The 22,624-nt window shown below is 42.6% G+C and overlaps 1 protein-coding gene across 1 annotated transcript; it reads left to right on the forward strand.

Annotated features, from left to right (window-relative positions):
* The first annotated feature begins 3,992 nt into the window (after positions 1 to 3,992).
* On the forward strand, positions 3,993 to 21,274 carry LOC135544165 (dnaJ homolog subfamily C member 18-like). Its single transcript, XM_064971586.1, has 8 exons — positions 3,993 to 4,569; positions 10,921 to 11,095; positions 11,313 to 11,458; positions 15,239 to 15,433; positions 15,571 to 15,683; positions 16,610 to 16,722; positions 19,498 to 19,670; positions 19,824 to 21,274. Exons 1-8 carry the CDS (start codon positions 4,443 to 4,445, stop codon positions 19,946 to 19,948), a joined length of 1,167 nt encoding a protein of 388 aa, XP_064827658.1. The 5' UTR covers positions 3,993 to 4,442; the 3' UTR covers positions 19,949 to 21,274.
* The last annotated feature ends 1,350 nt before the right edge of the window (positions 21,275 to 22,624 follow it).

Genomic DNA, 22,624 nt, shown 5'->3' on the forward strand with positions numbered 1-22,624 from the left:
TTGGAGGCCACAGAAGGAGTGTTGTATGTCATTGAAGCTCGTTTGGAGGTTGTTAGCACAGTGTCCAAAATAGGGCCAGATGTGTACAGAATGGTGTTGTCTGCGTAAAGGTGGATAAAATAATCACTCACAGCAAGAGCGACATCATTGATAAATACAGAGAAAAGAGTCGGCCTGAGAATTGAACCCTGTGGCACTCCCATAGAGACTGCCAGAGGTCCGGACAACAGGCCCTCCGATTTTACACAATGAACTATCTGAGAAGTAACTAGTGAACCAGGCGAGGCAGTCATTTGAGAAACCAAGACTGTTAAATCTGCCGATAAGAATACAGTCATTGACGAAGTCAAAAGCATTGGCCAGGTCGATAAAGACGGCTGCACAGTACTGTATTTTATCGATGGCGGTTATGATATCGTTTAGGGCCTTGAGCGTAGCTGAGGTGCACCCGTGACCAGCTCGGAAACCAGATTGCATAGCGGAGAAGGTACGGTGGGAATCGAAATGGTCGGTGATCTGTTTGTTCACTTGGCTTTCGAAGATGTTAGAAAGGCAGGGCAAGATGGATATAGGTCGGCAACAGTTTGGTCTAGAATGTCTCCCCCTTTGAAGAGGGGGATGACCCCGGCCGCTTTCCAATCTTTAGGAATCTTAGACGATACGAAAGAGAGGTTGAACAGACTAGTAAAGGGGGTTGCAGCAATTGTGGCGTATAAGTTTCAGAAGAGAGGGTCCAGATTGTCTAGCCCTGCTGATTTGTAGGGATCCAGATTTTGCAGCTCTTTCAGAACATCATCTGTCTGGATTTGGGTGAATGAGAAGTGGTGGGGGGGGGGGGGTTGGGCCAGTTGCTGCGGGGGGTGCAGAGCTGTTGGCCGGGGTTGGGGTGGCCAGGTGGAAAGTATGGCCAGCCGTAGAGAAATGCTTATTGAAATTCTCGATTATCGTGGATTTATCAGTGGTGACATTGTTTCCTAGTCTCAGTGCAGTGGGCAGCTGGTAGGAGCTACTCTTATTTTCCATGGACTTTACAGTGTCCTAAAACTTTTTGGAATCAGTGCTGCAGGATGCAAATTTCTGTTTGAAAAAGCTAGGCTTTGCTTTCCTGACCGTGTGTATTGGCTCCTGACTTCCCTGAAAATGTACATATCGCGGGAACTATTCGAAGCTAGTGCAGTATGCCACAGGGTGTTTTTGTGCTGGTCAAAGGCAGTCAAGTCTGGAGTGAACCAAGGGCTTTATCTGTTCTTAGTTCTATTTTTTTAAAGGGGCATGCTTATTTAAAATGGTGAGGAAAGCACTTTTAAAGAACAAGCAGGCATCCTCTACTGACGGGATGAGGTCAATACCCTTCCAGGATACCCTAGCCAGGTAAATTTTAAAGGCCTGCTCGCAGAAGTCTTTTTGGGAGCGTTTGACAGTGATGAGGGGTGGTCGTTTGACCGCGGACCCATAACGGATGCAGGCAATGAGGCAGTGATCGCTGAGATCCTGGTTGAAAACAGCAAAGGTGTATTGGTCAGGATGATATCTATGAGGGTGACCATGTTTATGGATTTAGGGTTGTACCTGGTAGGTTCCTTGATCATTTGTGTGAGATTGAGGGCATCTAGCTTAGATTGTAGGACTGTCGGGGTGTTAAGCATATCCCAATTTAGGTGACCTGACGATAGATGGGGGGCAATCAATTCATATATGGTGTCCAGGACACAGCTGGGAGCTGAGTGGGGTCTATAACAAGCGGCAACAGCGAGGGACTTATTTCTGGAGAGATGTATTTTTAAAAGTAGAAGCTCGAACTATTTGGGCATAGACCTGGATAGTATGACAGAACACTGCAGGCTATCTCTACAGTAGATTGCAATTATGCCCCCTTGAACAATTCTGTGTTGATGGAAAATGTTGTAATTGGGGATGGAAATTTCTGAATTTTTGGTGGCCTTCCTAAGCAAGGATTCAGTCACGGCTAGGACATCAGGGTTGGAGGAGTGTGCTAAAGTTGTGAATAAAGCAAACTTAGGGAAGAGGCTTCTGATGTTAACATGCATGAACCCAAGGCATTCACGGTTGCAGAAGTCAACAAATGAGAGCGCTTCTGGACACACAGGGCCTGGGTTAACCTCTACATCACCAGAGGAACAGAGGAGAAGTAGGATGAGGGTAAGGCTAAAGGCTATAAGAACTGGTCGTCTCGTGCTTTGGGAACAGATAATAAAAGGAGCAGAATTCTGGGTGTGGTAGGATAGATTCCGGGCATAGTGTACAGAAAAGAGTATGGTAGGGTGTGAGTAAAGTGGGGGTAAACCTAGGCATTAAGTGACTATGAGAGAGGTTGCATCTCTGGAGGCGCCAGTTAAGCTAGGTGCGGTCTCCGCATGTCTGGGCGGTGGGACAACGGGGCTATCTGAGGCATGTTGAGCGGGACTAGGAGCTCCGCAGTAAAATAAAACAATGAGAGCTGCCCTAAACAACAGTATACAAGACATATTAACATTAGAGAAGGGCATAAAGCAATCAGGGGCGGCAGAGTAGCCTCGTGGTTTGAGCGCCAGACTAGTAACAGTAAGGTTTCAAGATCGAATCCCCGAGCTGACAAGGTAGAAATCTGTCGTTGTGCCCCTGAACAAGGCAGTTAACCCACTGTTCCTAGGCTGTCATTGAAAATAAGAATTTGTTCTTAACTGACTTGCCTAGTAAAATTAAAAAAAAAAAAATCACAAGTGTTTATTGGGAAAGCTAAGACAACAATGGGTAACTGGCAAAGAGGGTCAGTCAGCTACACACAGGGCCTGAGTTTGAGGCTGGGGCTGACAGATACACAAAATGAAGTACTGTGTTAATGAACTATCCAGCAGGCATCAGCTGTGTAGCTAAGTTATCATAGGGTCCAATGCGCAGTAATAGATGAAACAGGGAGCTGTTCGGTAGTTGATTACTAAACTAGGCAAGTGGGAGACACGGCGTTCAGGAAGCTAGCGGGCCGGCGCCGAGCAGATGGATCATCACCAGAATCCACAAACCAGAGGCTGGTTGAGAGCACATTGGCTGAATTATATCAGCAGACCAGTTGTGATGGATCGGTGGAGGGTCCAGGCCTATATATATATATATATATATACACACACACTTAAAAACATCCTTGTTCTTGAAGGAAAAGCTAATTGTTTTGTCCATTAAAATAACATCAAATTGATCAGAAATACAGTGCAGACATTGTTAATGTTGTGAATGACTATTGTAGCTGGAAACAGCAGATTGTTTCATGGAATATCTATATAGGTGTTAAGAGGCCCATTATCAGCAACCATCACTCCTGTGTTCCAATGTCACGTTGTGTTAGCTAATCCAAGTTTATCATTTTAAAAGGCTAATTGATCATTAGAAAACTCTTTTGCAATTATGTCAGCACAGCTGAAAACTGTTGTTCTGATTAAAGAAGCATTAAAACTGGCCTTCTTTAGGACTAGTTGAGTATCTGGAGCATCAGCACTTGTGGGTCCGATTACAGGCTCAAAATGGCCAGAAATAGAACTTTATTCTGAAACGTGTCAGTTTATTCTTGTTCTGAGAAATGAAGGCTATTCCATGTTTGCAGCCACAATAATAATTTACAACATTAACAATGTCTACACTGTATTTCTGATCAATTTGATGTTATTTTAATGGACTTTTTGTTGTTGTTGGATTTCTTTAAAAAAAAAAGGTCATAAGTGATTCCAAAATTTTGAACGGTAGCATATATATATTTTTTTTTGTTGTGAATTACAGCTGCCAATAAAACAAAATACAGAATATACTGTTCACAAGACAGCATTGTCTAACTCTCTCTGAAATGTTTGTTATAATGCTACAACAATGCAGCAATCAGAAGCTGCAACAATGTCCAAAATAATCTACAAGTAACACTGCTGAACTACAGATGAGTCCATAGGTTAAGGGTGGAGGTGTTCCATTGGTCAATTTGGCGTTTAATTCTTCTAGTTTCCGCTTCCTGTTGGCCATGGAGGTTAATATCAAAGAAGCTCCGTGTTAATATGGGACTGGTTAATGTCGGTATTACATTTCTTCCCGTATTGCATGGATTTGAACAAGTTCAAGTTTTTCTGTTGGTATTTAGACGACTTGAATAGACGCTTACACCTGTGTTCATGTTTGGTTTCTAAAGTGGGAGTCGTCACCGCTATGATACCTGATAGCTAGGGTGAAATCTCATAGCTAACCTATTGCTAGCTAGCTTGTTATCTGTAAACAAAGCCGGCTAGCCACCGTTAATTTCAGTTGACAGACAACGCCCAGGTACACCTCAACATAAAACAGCTATTAGCTAAATTCTTAAGATTTTAGGCAGTCAACCGCATTTGTGTAGCGAGTGTAGTTTTTTTTTTAGGTTGCAGGCCTCGGTGGGAATAAGCTAACTAGCTAGCCATCGAATAGCTGTCATAATGGATAAACAGGAATCTGATCGATTGATAGAGAAAGCAAAGCTGTGCTTGCGGTCAGGGCGGAGAGAAAAAGCCCTTCAACTGTTGTATGAAGCCCAGAAAATATTCCCCAGCACCCGGGCCAGAGGTAAATGTGCCATAATGGCTGTCTTGTCAATGTTTGCCTTGCTTGCCAACTTGAATGTTAAAATAGAAAGTGCAACGTCTGTATCTTGTGAATTTGATAACGTATGCTCCCATCGAATCAGTGAACATGTTAAGCGTATGTTATAGCTAAATGTCATCTGAATGATATTTACAATATGGTCGGTTTATAACGCAGGTAATATCTTTCGATAACTTGTGTGCCTGGAAACGAAAAGTGGATTTACTAGCCTGTAAACCACACTCTAATGTATGACGTTACGTTAGTAATGTTTCTTTCATTACCTTATCCGTGGTATTGCTCAACCTGGTGGTGCAGCTGCAACCAGCCAAACTGGTTACCGGTAGTTAGTATAATTTTGGGTTAACTGTAACTCATCTGAATATAAGAAGTGACTAGGTTAGGGAATACATGTTTCAGGTACATAATACTACTTTAATACAGCTTTTCCCCCAGAGCCCCCATCTTCACATTTGATAAATGTCATGCAAAATTTATATGAAGCCTCAATTTAATTATACATATTCTTGTTTACATAAAGTTTTGGTCAACAGATTCACACATTGCATGAGATTACTTACAAAGCAAAGTCAAATTTATTTTACACCACGACTTTAGAATTTTGTAGTTAGGCCCAAATGGAATCTGCTGGAATTGGTTTTACTTTCTACAGAGATTTTTGCAGAAAATCAGCAGAATTCTAGATAAAGCGTTTTTTAAAACTCTGGTGTATGTGTATACATCATGCAGTTGAATAGGACACTTAATTTTATACAAATAAAGAATCTGTTACATGTAAAACATTACACCCACTTTAACTTTATGTCAGTACAATCAGTGTAAACAGATAAGAAAACATATAATATGTACACAGTGTCATGAATTTAATGCTGTTTCTGCTAGAGTGAGTGAGAGAAAATGTTCTGTGGGAAGTCAGCCCTTTTCTGCCTGGAGGATGTACATATTTCAAATGAAAAACAATGAATGAATGTGGTTTATACAACTCAGACCGTAAACTTGAATTCGGTAACATAAGTTTTTGTATGTAGGAACTAAGATTCAAGAATTTCATTGACAAAATAAGTCTTACACTGTAATACGCTGAACACTTACATCTGAACTTGAATCAGTTGTTTGAAGAGTCAATAAGGCCGTCTGATAAACACAACCTAGAGGTGTAGACAGAAATGTAACAGGGCCAACATCGTTTCCTAAAGACTGTGACTTCAGAAAGTATTCACAGCCCTTGAATTTTTCTACATTTTGTTGTGTTACAGCCTGAATAAGAAGAGAGTGAGATCCACTGCTCTCACCTCTCTGGCTTCAGTTTTGTCTATTGACATGCACCTGTGCCACTCCTCTTCAGACACCTCACTCAACGCAGCGATGATGTGCACAATATCCTTCCTCTCTTTCCTGTACCCTTCCACTTCTGCTGTGTGGAATGTATGAATAGAGTTAAGATGGAGACACCCAAGCCTAGCTGTCACAGCCTGCAGCTTAATGGCACATTCTCTCATGGCAACTTTGAAGAACTCTGCACACCTATCTCTCTCTTGCTCTGGAAGTTCCTCCAGCTGAGTGGTGGTGGTGCCACTCATCTGCCACTGCCATACTCAGAGGTCCTGTAGCTTGTTGCTGATGTTGTGGGCTAATGGCTCTTTTCTCTAATTTGTTAAGGACCACTAGCTCCAGACTGTGTCCAATGATGAACACAGCCTGGTCCTTCAGCGAGTATTATTGGTTCACCAGCAGCTCCTTCAGATCCTAGACACACTTGGCAGGTGTTTCAAAGGTGTCCAGTAACTCCGAGAGGACATCCATGAAGTCTGCCAGCCACGCCACAGCACTGACCCATGAACACCATCTGGTCTGTACTGCGTAGATTGGCATCACAGGAGTGAAGTCCTTTGCCAGCATCAAAGCTCTGAGCTGCTTGGACACTGTTGTAATGTTAACTTTGTACAAAAACAAGGCCAGAAACTACACTTTTGATCCACCACTCACTGTGGCAGGTAGATTTCAAAAATCTACCTGACACTCAGATTATTTTTTTTACCAGGCAAAATATTTTTAGGGGCCAAAAAAAAAACAAAAAACAGATGAGCTTTTGTAATGGTTCTAAAATAATGTTACTATGAAGGAAGGTGATATATTGCTTCATTTTATTTCATTTTTTTTGTGACCACATAGCATATTGGGGGTGACAACAACGGAAAGCCCATTAATTTTCAATGAAGGAAAGCAAAGTGGGAGTGGGACCTTTGGGTGACGCGAGCATGGGCAAGGGACATGAACAGGACGGGACCAAAATTGGGGGAGATGAACTTTAAGCAAATCATTTGCAACATCGCGTCATTATTGACCAGTTAAAGCTCCGTCCGGTTTAGTTTCCAGCCCCTACTGGATTGGACTATTGATACCTAGTCAGCTTGCTAGCACCAACGTGAGGGCGAAGCAAGCATGGCTATCTGAATTTACACGTTAAAAGTATCTCTGTTTGAGATTGAGCGAGCCTGACTAGTATAGGCATAGTCTTCTCTTTAACAGTTGAAACTCAAACATGTAAACAACCTAACTTATGAACAAAACAATGTAAATTGGACAAACAAAAGGACAAAGTCTCACTTCAGTAGACTTTCAAGTCAGTTAGACCAACTTTTATGCCTGTGCCAGCTCTTCTAAAAATGAATCTTTCACTCAGCAGTGTTGCTGTGAGAGGTGGGATAGGTAATAGGATTTAAGTTTTTGACTTTATGCGATTCATTTACCAGCTATGAAACAAAATGGCTGAAATGCTTTGTAAACAGCTACTGCAGCATTTATTTAGCTAAAAATGTGATCCTACAGTGAGTATTCATACCTCTTGACTTATTCCAAATGTTTTTGTTACAGCCTGAATAAAATAAAAATATATAAAAAAGTATCACCCATCTACGCACAATACTCCATAATGACAGTAAAAACATGTTTTCAGATTTTTTTTTTGGAAAATGAAATACATAAATATCTAATTTACAGTATTTTAAGTATTATCATTTTATGTATTAATTTAAGTATTCACACCTGAGTCAATGCATGTTAGAATCAGCTTTGGCAGCAAGTACAGATGTGAATATTTCTGGTTATGTCCCTATAAGAGCTTTGCACACCTGGATTGTACAATATTTGCATGTTCTTTTTGTTTTAATCTTCAAGCTCTTGTGAAATTGGTGGTTGATCTTTGCTAGACAGCCATTTTCAAGTCTTGCCAATGATTTTTCAAACTGATTTAAGTCAACTGTAACTAGGCCACCCAGGAACATTCAATGTTGTCTTTGGTAAGCAACTACAGTGTATATTTGGCCTTGTGTTTTAGGTTATTAACCTGCTGAAAGGTGAATTTGTCTTCCAGTGTCAATTGGAAAACAGACTGAACCAGGTTTTCCTCTAGGATTATTTTTGCCTGTGCTTAGCTCTTTCGTTTATCTGAAAGTCCTTGCTGATGACAAGCATACCTATAACATGATGCAGCCACCACAATGCTTGAAAATATGAAGAGTGGTACTCATTTACGTGTTTGGATTTGCTTTGTATTCAGGACGTAACTTTATTTCTTTGCCACATTTTTTGCAGTTTTACTTTAGTACCTTATTGCAAACTGGATACATGTTTGGGAATATTTTTTTATATTTTGTACAGGCTTCCTTTTAACTCTGTAGGTTAGTGTTGTGGAATAACTACAATGTTGTTTTATCCTCAATTTTCTCCTGTCACAGCCATTAAACTCTATAATTGATTTAAAATCACCTTTGGCCTCATGGTGAAATCCCTGAGTGGTTTCCTTCCTCTCCAGCAACTGAGTTAGGAAGGACGACTATCTTTAGTGACTGGGTGTATTGATAAACCATCAAGTGTAATGAATAATTTCACCATGCTCAAAGGAACATTGTCTGGTTTTTGTTTTGTATTTGTTTTTTTACCCATCTACCAATGGGTGCCCATCTTTGCAAGTCATTGGAAAATCTCTGCTCTTTGGTTGAATCTGTGTTTGAAATGCACTGCTTGACTGAGGGATCTTACAATTAGCTGTATGTATGGGGTACAGAGAGAGATGAGGTAGTCATTCAAAAATCATGTTAAACACTGAGTGTATGCAGTAACATTTAACTAATTTGTAAACATTTACAAAAACATAATCCTTCTTATGGGGTTTTGTCTTAGATCCTGAATTTAAAATTGATTCAATTGAGATTGTCACTGGCCTAAACACAACTAAATGTGGAAGAAGTCATGTGTAAATCACTTCTAAAGGCACTTGGTACTTGACTATTTTTTATTCACAAATGCAACCACTGAATCCCTGACCACCCGCCAACGTGGCTGGTGAAATAGACGTAGATGCTAAAATCTACCTGTATTTGGCACGTTCATTTTAAGGCATGTCCAAAAAGGTAAGCCATTATGGGTCTCTCACCCACTGGCTGAAGTAGAATGTTTCGGGCACACCTCCCACAGGTGTCCGTGGTCTCTTCCAAGATCACGTAGCGATCCTTGCCCTTCACGCAATCTTTGATGTAGTGCAGGTAAAGCTCAGGTAGGTATACTGGATTTTGTTATGTTACAGCCTTATTCTAAAATTGATTAAATGTTTTTTTCCCTCAATCTACACAATGACCAAGCGAAAACAGGTTTAGACATTTTTGCAAATGTATGACAAATAAAAATGATAACTTGTGTAAATAGGGTTTCAGAACCTTTGCTATGAGACTCGAAATTGAGCTCATTGCAAAATTGAGCTCTTTCCAAAAGCAATATACATTCAACACACAAATGGCGAGATCCCAACAGCCCCACACAAAAGGACACCCCATCATTTATTTGCTTTTTCCCCCATATTGTTCTGGTCATTATTTCCTCCATGCTAGCCCTGAACCTATTTAGGTCAGTGATTTTAAATACTGGCTAGGAAAGCTAGCAATATTCACCACTGTTGCCTTTGATCAATGTGCCACAAATCTGTACATCGCGCACACTCTCCCTCACACACGCGGGCAGAACCCAACACACTCACACACCACAGCCCGACATCTTTTACAAAGACGTGAGTAGCACTCCCTCACACACGCGGGCAGAACCCGATAACCCCCCAACACACACACACACACCAAAGTTCACACATCACAGCTAGACAACTTTTACCTCCGAAATAGCTTCCTAGCTTAGTGCAAGCTAGCTATCTAACGTAGCTCGCTAGCCTGCAAAGTTTACCTCAGTTTGCAATCGGTGAAGATAGCTTATGCAACATGAGTTGGCTACTCTGTTACCCTACTATCAAAATAAGTAAGTTAGGTTATTTACATCAAAATACTTGTTCGCTCGCCTTTCGAGTCTGGTGTTGATTGGATCTCAGGTGCTCCACCGTCGTTTTGCTTTTTTATGTGGTTGATAGTTTGGGCACGCTTTACAAAGTAAGATTCCCTTGTCCTCGTAAACACTTTGTGAACTCTCTTAATTAAGCCTTGTTCACATTGGCAGTTTTGAATTTATTGAAATCCATTTTTTTTTGCATATCTGATTTCAAATTTGTTTTCCTGAAGTCTCAACAGACAAAAAGCACATAGAAGCAGATATTTCATGTCACCTTGGTAGATGGTTTGAAAGCAGAAACAAATCTGCAAGTCCCGCCTCTCCCACCTCATTGGTTTTTAGGAGCATATACTCACGTGGGTGATTGAAAGATGAACTGAGGTCTACACTCCAGTCGGTAATGGTAATACACCTTAAGTTTGGTTGCCAACCACCATATAAAGTCCAAAGAAGAAGCCTGAAGTAGGAGAGAAAATGTATAGTAATCTGTGGATTAATTGTCGGAGTATAGGACCTTGTGCATTTCAGGTAAAATAACAACCCAATGTTTGTTTATGTCCCAGGACAAATTAACTAGCAACAGCAAGCTATCTAGCTAGCTAAATTGGCATAAATGTGTAATGCTTTTCTACCTGTCCCCAAATTAATATAGTTTGTTCAGAGTTCGTTTTGATATTTCAACCTGCGTGTCCTGATCATGTCTGGTGTAGTAGGATAAAAATCAACATTCGCGTGATGCGATCTGGTCAGCATGTTAGTCACGTCTTACACTGGCATTTTACTGCTTGTTTCTAGCCTAAAGTATTGTGGATTTATGTGTCGTCTTTAGATCGGTATAAACAATCGCAAATTGTTTTGTGTTTTCTACTCTTTAAATCAAGGAAGATTCCGCGCCACACCAAAAGTTAGTCTTTGCCAGCCTCAGCCTTGAGTTCTCATCTATTGATATTTACCCACTTGCCTGATCTCTCGGTCTTCCGTCAGTGCTAATTGATGCCATAGTGAGGAATGGGAGCTCGGCTGCTCCAGAGGAGCCCCACATACCCCCACCACGTGGCTTCCGATCAAATGAAGAGGACGGGGATGGAGAGGAGGCATGCAGAGGAGCCAGTGAGGAGAAGCAGACCTACACAGAGGATCAGCGTCAGGGTGTTTTCAGGTACCTGCACCTTAGTATTAAATCACACTCACACTGTCTTTACCTGAGTTTTTCTATATTTTATTTAGTGATAGGCCATCATTCAGTTTGAGCACTCCGAGACCACAGCTACATTTTGTCAAGATATCCACCGAGTAAAAGTGCACCTGCACATTGTACACATTAATGTTGTGATGTCAGATTTCAAAAGATTCTTTGTTTTGTTTGATCCATGCAGGATAAAGAAATGCAAGGACTTCTATGAGATCCTGGGCGTTCCTAAAGACGCTAGTGATGAAGATCTGAAGAAGGCATACAGGAAGCTGGCACTGAAGTTCCACCCTGATAAGAATTGTGCCCCGGGAGCAACAGATGCATTTAAAGGTAAAGGGATGCCTCTTACTGCTGTGTTTCCCTCTCCTGATCCAGGACTTATCGGTATCAGATTGTCCTCCTCCTCTGGTCACATTAGATGATCATGTGAGCATTTCTCATGTGCTCCTAAAATTATAAAAAATAGGGCCACTGTAAGAAAATGGCGCTGCAGTGGATAGCTGCAATCCTACGGGCTCCTGACCAATTCTGCTATTTTGTGGTGTTTTTTTTGTACATAATGTCTCACCATTTCCTATGACCAAAAGCAGCTTCTGGACATCAGAACAGTGATCAATAACATTGATTTGGATGATAGCGGTATCACAGATTACGAAGGGAAACCCAGCCCCGAGCTGCCCAGCGACGCAAGCCTTCCAGATGAGCTAATTGCCGTTTTATGCTAGCTTCAAGGCAAACAACACTGAACTATGCATGAGCGCACCAGCTGTTCCGGCGACTGTATGATCTCGCTTTTTGTAGCCGATGTAAGAACTTTAAACAGGTTAACATTCGCAAGGCCAGACAAAATACCAGGACACTTACTCGGAGCATGTGCTGACCACCTGGCAAGTGTCTTTACTGACATTTTACATTCTTTAAAAAACATTTGTCATTTGGGAGACACTCTTATCCAGAGCAATTTACAGGAGCAATCAGGGTTAAGTGCCTCGCTCAAAGGCACATTGACAGATTTGTCACCAGACGGCTTGGATGTTCAAACCAGCAACCTTTTAGTTACTGGCCCATCGCTTTTAATTGCTAGCCTACCTCCTGTCCTTTATTCAACCAATCATTGACCCAGTCTGTAATACCAACTTGTTTCAAGCAGACAACCATAGTCCCTGTGCCCAAGAACGCCAAAGTTATTTAGGCAGGTTACCATCGCCCTGTAGAACTCACATATATAGCAATGAAATGCTTTGAAAGGCATCTCATGGCTCACATCAACACCATCATCACAGACACCCTGGACCCACTCCAATTCACATACCACCCCAACAGATCCACAGATGACTCAATCTCTATTGCATCTCCACACTGCCCTTTCCCACTTGGACAAATGGAACACCTACGTGAGAATGCTGTTCACTGACTACAGCTCAGCATTCAACACCATAGTGCCCTCTCAATACCAAGCTCAGGACCTTGGGACGGAACACCTCCCTCTGCAACTGGATCCTGGACTTCCTGACGGGCCACACCCAGGTGGTGAGGGTAGGCAACAATACATCCGCCACGCTGACCATCAACAAGGGGCCCCTTGGGGGGTGTGCTCAATCCCCCACTTCCTGTTCACCCATGACTGCGTAACCATGCACGACTCCCAACACCAAGTTTACTGACAACACAACGGTGGTAGGACTGATCACTGACAACAATTAGGCAGCCTATAGGGAAGAGGTCGGCGATCTAGCAGTGTGGTGCCAGGACAACAACCTCTCCCCCACGTCAGCAAGACAAAGGCGCTGATCATGGACTACAGGAAACGGAGGGGCAGAAAACACATCCATCCACATCGATGGGGCTATAGTGGAGCGGATCGAGAGAGCTTCAAGTTTCTTTGTGTCCACATCACTAAGGAATTAACACGGTCCACACACACCTACACAGTTGTGAAGAGGGCACGACAGCACCTTTTCCCCCTCAGGAGGCTGTAAAGATTTGGCATGGGCCCATGGGTTAGAGGAAGGCCCAAATAAATCGTCAAAGACACCAGCCACCCAAGCCATAGACTGTTCTATCTGCTACCGCATGGAAAGCGGTACCGATACAACAAGTTTGGAAACATGACCCTGAACAGCTTCTACCCCCAAGCCATAAGCGTGCTAAACAAGACTGAATTAATAGCTAATTAAATGGCTACCCGGACTAAATGCATTGACTCTTTTTAGCACCTACCCACACACTTACACTGACACCCCAACACACACATACAGTTGAACTCGGAAGTTTACATACTGTACACCTTAGCCAAACACATTTAAACTCAGTTGTTCACAATTCCTGACATTTAACTCTGGTAAAAATTTGTCAGTTAGGATGACCACTTTATTTTAAGAATGTGAAATGTCAGAATAATAGTAGAGAGAATAATTTATTTCAGCTTGTATTTCTTTCATCACATTCCCAGTCGGTCAGAAGTTTACATACTCAATTAGTATTTGGTAGCATTGCCTTTAAATTGTTTACCCGAAACGTTTGACCCAAGTTAATCTTCCACAAGCTTCCCACTATAAGTTGGGTGAATTTTGGACCATTCCTCCTTACAGAGCTGGTGTAACTGAGTCAGGTTTGTAGGCCTCCTTGCACGCACACGCTTTTTCAGTTCTGCCCACACATTTTCTATAGGATTGAGGTCAGGGCTTTGATGGCCACTCCAATACCTTGACTTTGTAGTCCTTAAGCCATTTTAACACAACTTTGGAAATATGCTTGGGGTCATTGTTCATTTGGAAGACCCATTTGTGACCAAGCTTTAACTTCCTGATGTCTTGAGATGTTGCTTCAATATATCCACATAATTTTCATACCTCATGATGCCATCTATTTTGTGAAGTGCACCACTCCCTCCTGCAGCAAATCACCCCCACAACATGATGCTACCACCCCCGTGCTTCACTGTTGGGGTGGTGTTCTTCAGCTTGCAAGCCTCCCTTTTTTCCTCCAAACATAATGATGGCCATTATGGCCAAACAGCTCTATTTTTGTTTCATCAGACCAGAGGACACTTCTCCAAAAAGTACAATCTTTGTCCCCATGTGCAGTTGCAAACTGTCATCTGGCTTTTTTATGGTGGTTTTGGAGCAGTGGCGTCTTCCTTGCTGAGCGGCCTTTCAGATTATGTCGATATAGGACTCGTTATACTGTGGATATAGATACTTTTGTACCTGTTTCCTCCATCTTCACAAGGTCCTTTGCTGATTTTTTTTTTTTGGGCTGATTTCTTTTTCCCATGATGTCAAGCAAAGAGGCACTGAGTTTGAAGGTAGGCCTTGAAATATATCCACAGGTACACCTCCAATTAGGCTATCAGAAGCTTCTAAAGCCATGACATAATTTTATGGAAATTTCCAAGCTGTTTAAAGGCACTGTCATCTCAGTGCATGTAAACTTCTGACCCACTGGACTTGTGATACAGTGAATTATAAGTGAAAAAATGTGTCTGTTAAACAATTGTTGGAAAATTGACTTGTCATGCACAAAGTAGATGTCCTAACCGACTTGCCAAAACTATAGTTTGTTTACAAGAAATGTGTAGAGTGGTTGAAAAACAAGTTTTAATGACTCCAATCTAAGTGTATGTAAACTTCCGACTTCAACTGTATATGCGCACGCAAACATACTGACGCTACACACACACACCTTTTTACACCATATATAGGCTGTTGCTACTGTCTATCTATCATGTTGCCTTGTCACTTTACCTCTATGTAAATAGCCATCTCAACTACCTCGTACCTCTACACATTGTGTTGCTACTGGTACTCCCTGTATTTCGCCATGTTATTTTTACACTGTATGTGTTCCTCATGTCACTATTTACATTTTGTAGTACATTTTTATCTTTAACTCTTTTTATTGTTGGAAAAGAACCCGTAAGAAAGTCTTTCTGTTCGTCTACACCTGTTGTTTACCAAGCATTCAACAAACAAAATTAGATTTGATTTGTATTTTTGTGGAACTGCCGGTGCAGATAATTAGACTTGCCCCTCCCTTCTCATGCTGTTGTGGCTCTGTACATCAGACGGCACCAAATCGTAGGCCTGATAAGTATTTTTTTCTTTACAGCCATAGGCAATGCGTATGCGGTGCTCAGCAACGCTGGGAAGCGTCATCAGTATGACCAGTATGGAGAACAGGCTCCGTCTGAGAGCACCGCCCACGCTCGCCACGGACACTACCGCAACTTCAACAGCGACTTTGAGGCCGACATCTCCCCTGAGGAACTCTTCAACATCTTCTTTGGAGGAAGGTTTCCCACAGGTCAGTTTGTGTGTGTTTCTGAAAGAGAGTTGGTGTGTGCGTTAATCTGTTACTTGAATTTTGGATTTGAGTGACTCATTGTCAGTTGTTGCTAAGTAGTTCAGAGCATGTAAATCATGTCTGTTCTGCTCCCGTAGGCAACATCCATGTATACACCAACCGAGGAGCCACCTACTCTGACTTCTATCAGCCTCGTCGGCGACGAGCATATGAGAGGCGCGAGGAGGAGGTGGGAGAGAACCGCAGTCAGGTCAGTCACTGTCCACATGAGAGATCTCAGAGAAAATCCCACCAGTTCAACTCATAGATGTTCTGTGGCTGTGTGATTAACGAGGAGCCACCTACTCTGACTTCTATCAGCCTCGTCGGCGACGAGCATATGAGAGGCGCGAGGAGGAGGTGGGAGAGAACCGCAGTCAGGTCAGTCACTGTCCACATGAGAGATCTCCGAGAAAATCCCACCAGTTCAACTCATAGATGTTCTGTGGCTGTGTGATTAACCAACAGAGCTACAGCTGATTTCCCATGGGTGCACAGTTTAACCAACAGAACTACAGCAGATTGCCTATGGGTGCACAGTTTAACCAACAGAACTACAGCTGATTTCCTATGGGTGCACAGTTTAACCAACAGAACTACAGCTGATTTCCCATGGGTGCACAGTTTAACCAACAGAACTACAGCAGATTGCCTATGGGTGCACAGTTTAACCAACAGAACTACAGCTGATTTCCTATGGGTGCACAGTTTCACCAACAGAACTACAGCAGATTTCCTATGGGTGCACAGTTTAACCAACAGAGCTATAGCTGATGTGTTTATGGGTTTACAATTGATGCTGGACCTTGATTTGAAAGAACTCCACTCCCTGAGGTTGGGTGGGGGGTTTTAGATTTGATCCTGTTTGTCATTGGATACCATCTCCCTCTGAGGTGCTGCAATAGGCAGTTAAATGGAGAACCTTATGCTGCTCCAAGAGGATCAGTTACAGTGGGGGTTGAAGGTTGACCAGTGAAACAGACCAGCTGTGAAAATAAGAGTAGAAGCTTTCACCATGCCTAGACCAGATTGTTGCAGTAAGCAAACGAGTCCTTGAAACGTTTCTGTACATTGATTAAATGTTTTTCCAGTTATGTGATTTGTTTATGAACTGCTTCTGGTTCTGCCTTTCCCCAGCAGAACACCTTCACAGCCTTCCTGCAGCTTCTTCCTGTTCTGGTGCTGATCCTCATATCTGTTGTGACCCAACTGATGGCCACCAACCCTCCTTACGGTCTCTTTTACAAACCGTGAGTCCACTGCAACATCAACCAAGCTTCTTGATGATAAGTCTCTCTCAAATAGACTCCATATGAACCTATTTCACAGACTGGTAGCATGGTAACTGTCAAATGCTGGGTGCAGAGTGCATGAGGACCCTGAAGAGGGTGAGGTGTGATGTGTAATGGGTACCCTTTGTAAACATTTAGTGAGACTGACTATGTCAAGGTGGAGTTGTAATTCAATGGCTCAGACACGAGACGTATGTGGCAGGGCCTACAGGAGGGCCTATCAGGGCCTATCACGGACTACAAAAAGAACCAGCCACGTCACGGACGTCACGCTTCCAAACAAACTAAACACCTTCTTAGCACGCTTGGAGGATAATATAGTACCACCGTCGCTGCCCGCTAACAAGGCCTGCACCCCTCTCCTTCTCTGTGGCTGACTTTAGTAAAATATTTCAACGTGTTAACCCTCACAAAGCTTCAGGCCCAGACGGCATCCCCAGCCGCGTCTTCAGAGCATGCGCAGGCTAGTGTGTTTACGGACATATTTAATCACTCCCTATCCCAGTCTGTTGTCCCCACATGCATCAAGATGGCTACAATTGTTCCTGTACCCAAGAAGGCAAAGATGACTGAACTAAATGACTTATCACCCCGTAGCACTCACTTCTGTCATCATGAAGTGCTTTGAGACTAGTCAAGGATCATATCACCTCCACCTTACCGGCCACTCTAGACCCACTTCAGTTTGCATACCACCCAAACAGGTCCACAGACGACGTAATCGCCATCACACTGGAAGTCTCAAGCTATTGCTCGCCTGAGGTACTGTGGTCTACAGCTTATCATGAGATACTCTATCTACCTAGAGAGTTTTCATATGTATTTTTCGTATTGGTTTACATACCACCACAGACTGAGGCTGGCACTAAGACAGCATTGAATGAGCTGTATTAAGCAAACAAGTGGTGGTGCTCCTAGTAGCCGGGGACTTTAATGCAGTGAAACTTAAATCCGTTTTACCAAATTTCTATCAGCATGTTAAATGTGCAACCAGAGGGGGAAAATACTCTAGACCACCTTTACCCCACACACAGAGATGCATACAAAGCTCTCCCTCGCCCTCTATTTGGCAAATCTGACCATAATTCTATCCTCCTGATTCCTGCTTATGAGCAAAAATTAAAGCATGAAGTACCAGTGACTAGATCAATAAAAAAAGTGGTCAGATGAAGCAGATGCAAAGCTACAGGACTGTTTTTCTAGCACAGACTGGAATATGTTCTGGGATTCCTCCGATGGAAGTGAGGAGTACACCACGTCAGTCATTGGCTTCATCAATAAGTGCATTGATGACGTCGTCCCCACACAGTGACCGTACGTACATACCCCAACCAGAAGCAATGGATTACAGGCAACATCTGCACTGAGCTAAAGGCCAGAGCTGCTGCTTTCAAGGAGTGGGACTCTAACCCGGAAGCTTATATGAAATCCCACTATGCCCTCCGATGAACCAAAGCATCAATACAGGACTAAGATTTAATTGTACTACACCGGCTCTGACGCTCGTCAGATGTCGCAGGGCTTACAAATCATTAGACTACGAAGGGAAGCACAGCCGAAAGCTGCCCAGTGACACAAGTCTACCAGACTTCTAAGCTCGCTTCGAGGCAAACAGCCCCAACGGATCCACAGATGATGCAATCTCTATTGCACTCCACACTGCCCTATCCCATTTGGACAAAAGCCATACCTATGTAGGAATGCTTTTCATTGACTACAGCTGAGCATTCAACACCATAGTACCTACCCTCCAAGCTCATCATCAAGCTAGAGGCCCTGGGTCTCTACCCCGCCCTGTGGGTCCTGGACTTTCTGACAGGCCGCTTCCAGTTGGTGAAGGTAGGAAACAACATCTCCACTTCGCTGACCCTCAACACTGGGGCCCCACAAGGGTGCGTGCTCAGCCCCCTCCTGTACTGGTGTAAATGGTCCACCCACACAGATAGTGTGGTCAAGAAGGCTCAAATTCGGCTTGTCACCCAAAACCCTGACAAACTTTTACAGATGCACAATCGAGAGCATCCTGTCAGGCTGTATTACAGCCCCGGTATGGCAACTGCACCCCCTTCAACCACAACGCTGTCCAGATGGTGGTGCGGTCTGCACAATGCATCACCGGGGGCAAGCTACCTGCCCTCCATGACACCTACAGCACCCGATGTCACAGGAAGGCCAAAAAGATAATCAAAGTCAACAACCACCTGAGCCACTGCCTGTTCATACTGCTACCATCCAGAAGGCGAGGTCAGTACAGGTGCATCAAAGCTGGGACAGAGAGACTGAAGAACAGCTTATATCTCAAGGCCAACAGACTGCTAAACAGCAGTCACTAACTCAGAGAGGCTGCTGGCTACATTGAGACCCAATCACTGTCCACTTTAATAAATGGATCACTAGTCACTTTATACAATGTACTCTAAATAATGCCACTTTAATAATGTTTACATATCTTACATTACTCATATCACGTCTGTGTGTACTGTATTTTATACCATCTATTGCACCTTGCCTATGCCACTCTGCCATCGCTCATCCATATACTTACATGTACATATTCTTATTCACCCCTTTAGATTTGTGTGTATTAGGAAGTTGTTGGAATTGTTAGATAACTTGTTAGATATTACTGCACTGTTGGAGCTAGAAGCGCACAAGCATTTCGCTACACTCGCATTAATATCTGCTAAACATATGTATGTGACAAATTAACATTCGATTTTATGTTTATTTCAGGGCCATGGGCCTGGTGGTATCCCGGGAGACCCAGAACATGGGTGTTCCCTACTACGTGGACAAGGGCTTCCAGAAGGAGTACCGTGGGGAGTCCCTGGAGGAGCTGGAGAAGACCATAGAGAGTGACTACATCGAACACCTGCAGAGCAGCTGCTGGAAGGAGAAACAACAGAGTAAGTCCAGCTGTATTCAGGTTCTGGCGGCTTGGCTCTGTCCCCATTGACAGCCACCTGAGATGTGTTGACTGAGAGAGCCACACATGGTTTATTCATGTTGTAGAGTATGAATGTATCCATATATGAGCTGATGTTTTTCTCATTCCTCAGAGTCGGATTTGGCGAATCTTGCACAACTGTACCGTGATGACAGACTGAAGGCGAAGGCTGAGTCTCTGAAGCTGGACAACTGTGACAAGCTGTACCGCTTTGTGGGCCGACAGAGAGGAGAATAAGGGGCTTAGACAGGAGGATCTCTTTCCAGCTGGGAATTCTACACTTTACTAATTTAATATGGTTTATTTATTTTATTTATTCAATCGGGTCACTTTTTTGAAGAACATCTCTTCTCTGGATAGAGCACAGTGGTAGCCAAAGCCCTTTGATCTGAAACATTGTGCCTTCTCTCCTCTCGGATGGAAGAAAGTGGAGGTGCATGTACTATGAGTTGCCCACCTCGGCTCTGTGGATAACAACATAAAGTCTGGCTGGCTCTGGGATTGTTTTATTGATGTACAGTAGGAGCCTTGTTAATGCTTCCTTACATTAAGGAATATAGGCTTGCTTACAACATTTGAGAAAATGGTTGTCTGTTCACACCTACACTTTTAGTCACCTGTTTGAAACATGTTGAGCATTGCTGCTGGGTTACTCATGTATTTCCATGTTTGTTTCTGTGGCGTGAGTTTAATTCAGTATATTGTGTAGGTCTCGGAAAGAACATAGCTGGAGCAATGAGTCACTTTTTAATTGTAAAGAACATTTTTAATTGTGAAGAAAGAATGCAAGGACCTGAGAACCACTAACTTCTAGAATAGGTTTTCAGACTGACGCAAACTAGAGCTTCTATTTGAAAAGAAAGATCTATATGGTCTTAAACTGTGAAGAAAATGTAGATTTATCATGCCTGTTGGAGAAAGTAAGGCCTGAGCTATATACTATCTCTACAACATTAGATTCACTTACACTCTAACTGCAGATTTCTGTTTTAAATGAAATATCAATGCATTTTACATAACTGTGCTCTAAGACTTTGCCAAACGGTGTTGCCATAGTTGTACTTGTCCTTTATTTGGTCCTTCTGGTTCATTCTTAAGCGCTTCTTGATGCCGTTTTATTTGGAACCTGCTGTCCTAGTCTCTATTCCCCAATGCATGCAGCCCCATGTTCTGCCCTCTTTTAAAACTAAATGTATCCATGTCCTTGTTACATCAGGTGCTCAGTCAATAGCTCCTGCAGTACACCTCGGTGAAGGACTAAGAGAAATCCACTCATTTAATCAACTGTTACTTTACTAAGAGCTTTCAAACATTTCTCCAAATGAACATTTGTTCAGTAATCTTTTAATGCTTGACCTTCCTTCAGTCAGATCATAAATCCAGCAGACGAAGGGTTAACAGCCACACCAGTGACAGACAGACAGGATGCGGTTGGGGCAGTAATGGATTACAGATTAGACCTGATGCTAACTAGAGACCCAGTTGTCTCTTGGCTGAACTCTGGTGTTGAGTTGTGCTTTTCAGAGCAGGTTTTCAAGCTGGTTTATTAAAAAGTGAATCTTTTGCTGTCTATGGGTTGCTTTTGTCTAGTATGTCTACAGAGTATTGTTGCAGATGGCTATACTCTCACCCGACTGGTGTTACATGCCAGCTCAGGCAGAGTTTCAGCCTGATTGCCCTGTCGACAATGCACATTGTTCGATTGAGCTGACATATGCAGCGTTTACCGTGATTGCGGTCTCCGCGAACATTGTCGACAACGCACAATCATATTAAATCCCAGCCTTAATCCTTGTTGGATTTCTTTTGAAGCTATAAACCTTAATTGAAACAATAACAAAGCGGTGGCCCTGCCTCTGTTTTGGGTGAAAAACGGAGGGATGGGCCTGGAGAAATGTGACCACTCACATCCATAGACAGAGCTATGGATTGACTAACCAACCATGAGACATTTGTTTGAACAGTGTTTTCAGCCTACAGTTTATTTAATTTTTTTATTTAACCTTTATTTAACCAGGAAGGGCTCATTGAGATTTAAAATCTCCTTTTCAAGAGTGTCCTGGCCAAGACGGGCAGCACCAAGTCATTACAAACAAGAAAAAATACAAGTAATCTAGTAAAAGCCATAGAATTCACAAGAGTATAACAACATCAAAAACAGCAAATTAAAAACATTGACAGGTCAGGGAATCGGTCTCGATCATTCATCAGTGATACAAAAATACCAATCGGGACAAGTTCTTCCAGTTGAAAAGTATTTTGTAAGGCGTTCCAAGACGATGGCGCAGAGTACTTAAAAGCCCCTTTACCAAATTCAGTTCGGACATTTGGAAGAGTTAGCGGGATAAAGTCCAGCGAACGAAGAGAGTACCCAGTACATTTCTGAACAATAAAAAGGTAGTAAAGCCCAAATGGCTTTGTAAATAAAAGTATACCAGTGACTGAGCCTACAAGTGACTAGAGAAGGCCAGCCAACACTGGTATACAAAGTGCAGTGGTGCGTAAGGGTTTTGCAGTTTAAATAAATCTCAAAGTGCCATGGTAATGGGTGTCAATTGATCTCAAACACTGAGCGGAAGCATTCATATATAAAATATCCCCATAGTCTAGTAAAGGCAAAAATTTTGCTGATACTAGCCGCCTAGCCGCTTCAAATGAAAAACAGGCCTTATTCCTAAAATAAAATCCCAATTTCAGCTTCAATGGTTTTGTAAGTCGTTGAATATGCAATTTAAAAAAGAGGCCGTCATCAATTAAAATTCCAAGATATTTATATGAGGTTACAACCTCAATCTCTTTGACAGGTGGTAATAGGTGAAAGGTTCAGAGGTTTTTTTCTTGCTTTAGAAAACACCATTAGTTTAGTTTTGTCAGTATTGAGGATAAGCTTCAATTGACACAAAGTATGTTGAA

The sequence above is a fragment of the Oncorhynchus masou genome, chromosome 8, assembly GCF_036934945.1.
Source record: "Oncorhynchus masou masou isolate Uvic2021 chromosome 8, UVic_Omas_1.1, whole genome shotgun sequence".
NCBI lineage: Eukaryota > Metazoa > Chordata > Actinopteri > Salmoniformes > Salmonidae > Oncorhynchus > Oncorhynchus masou.

Bases quoted from the DNA above. Each gene is read 5' to 3' on its own strand.
- LOC135544165 (XM_064971586.1), top strand. From the start codon at position 4,443: ATGGATAAACAGGAATCTGATCGATTGATAGAGAAAGCAAAGCTGTGC. The intron at 4,570-10,920 runs GTAAATGTGCCA...GTCTTCCGTCAG, and splicing joins CCCCAGCACCCGGGCCAGAG to TGCTAATTGATGCCATAGTG. The intron at 15,684-16,609 runs GTCAGTCACTGT...GCCTTTCCCCAG, and splicing joins TGGGAGAGAACCGCAGTCAG to CAGAACACCTTCACAGCCTT.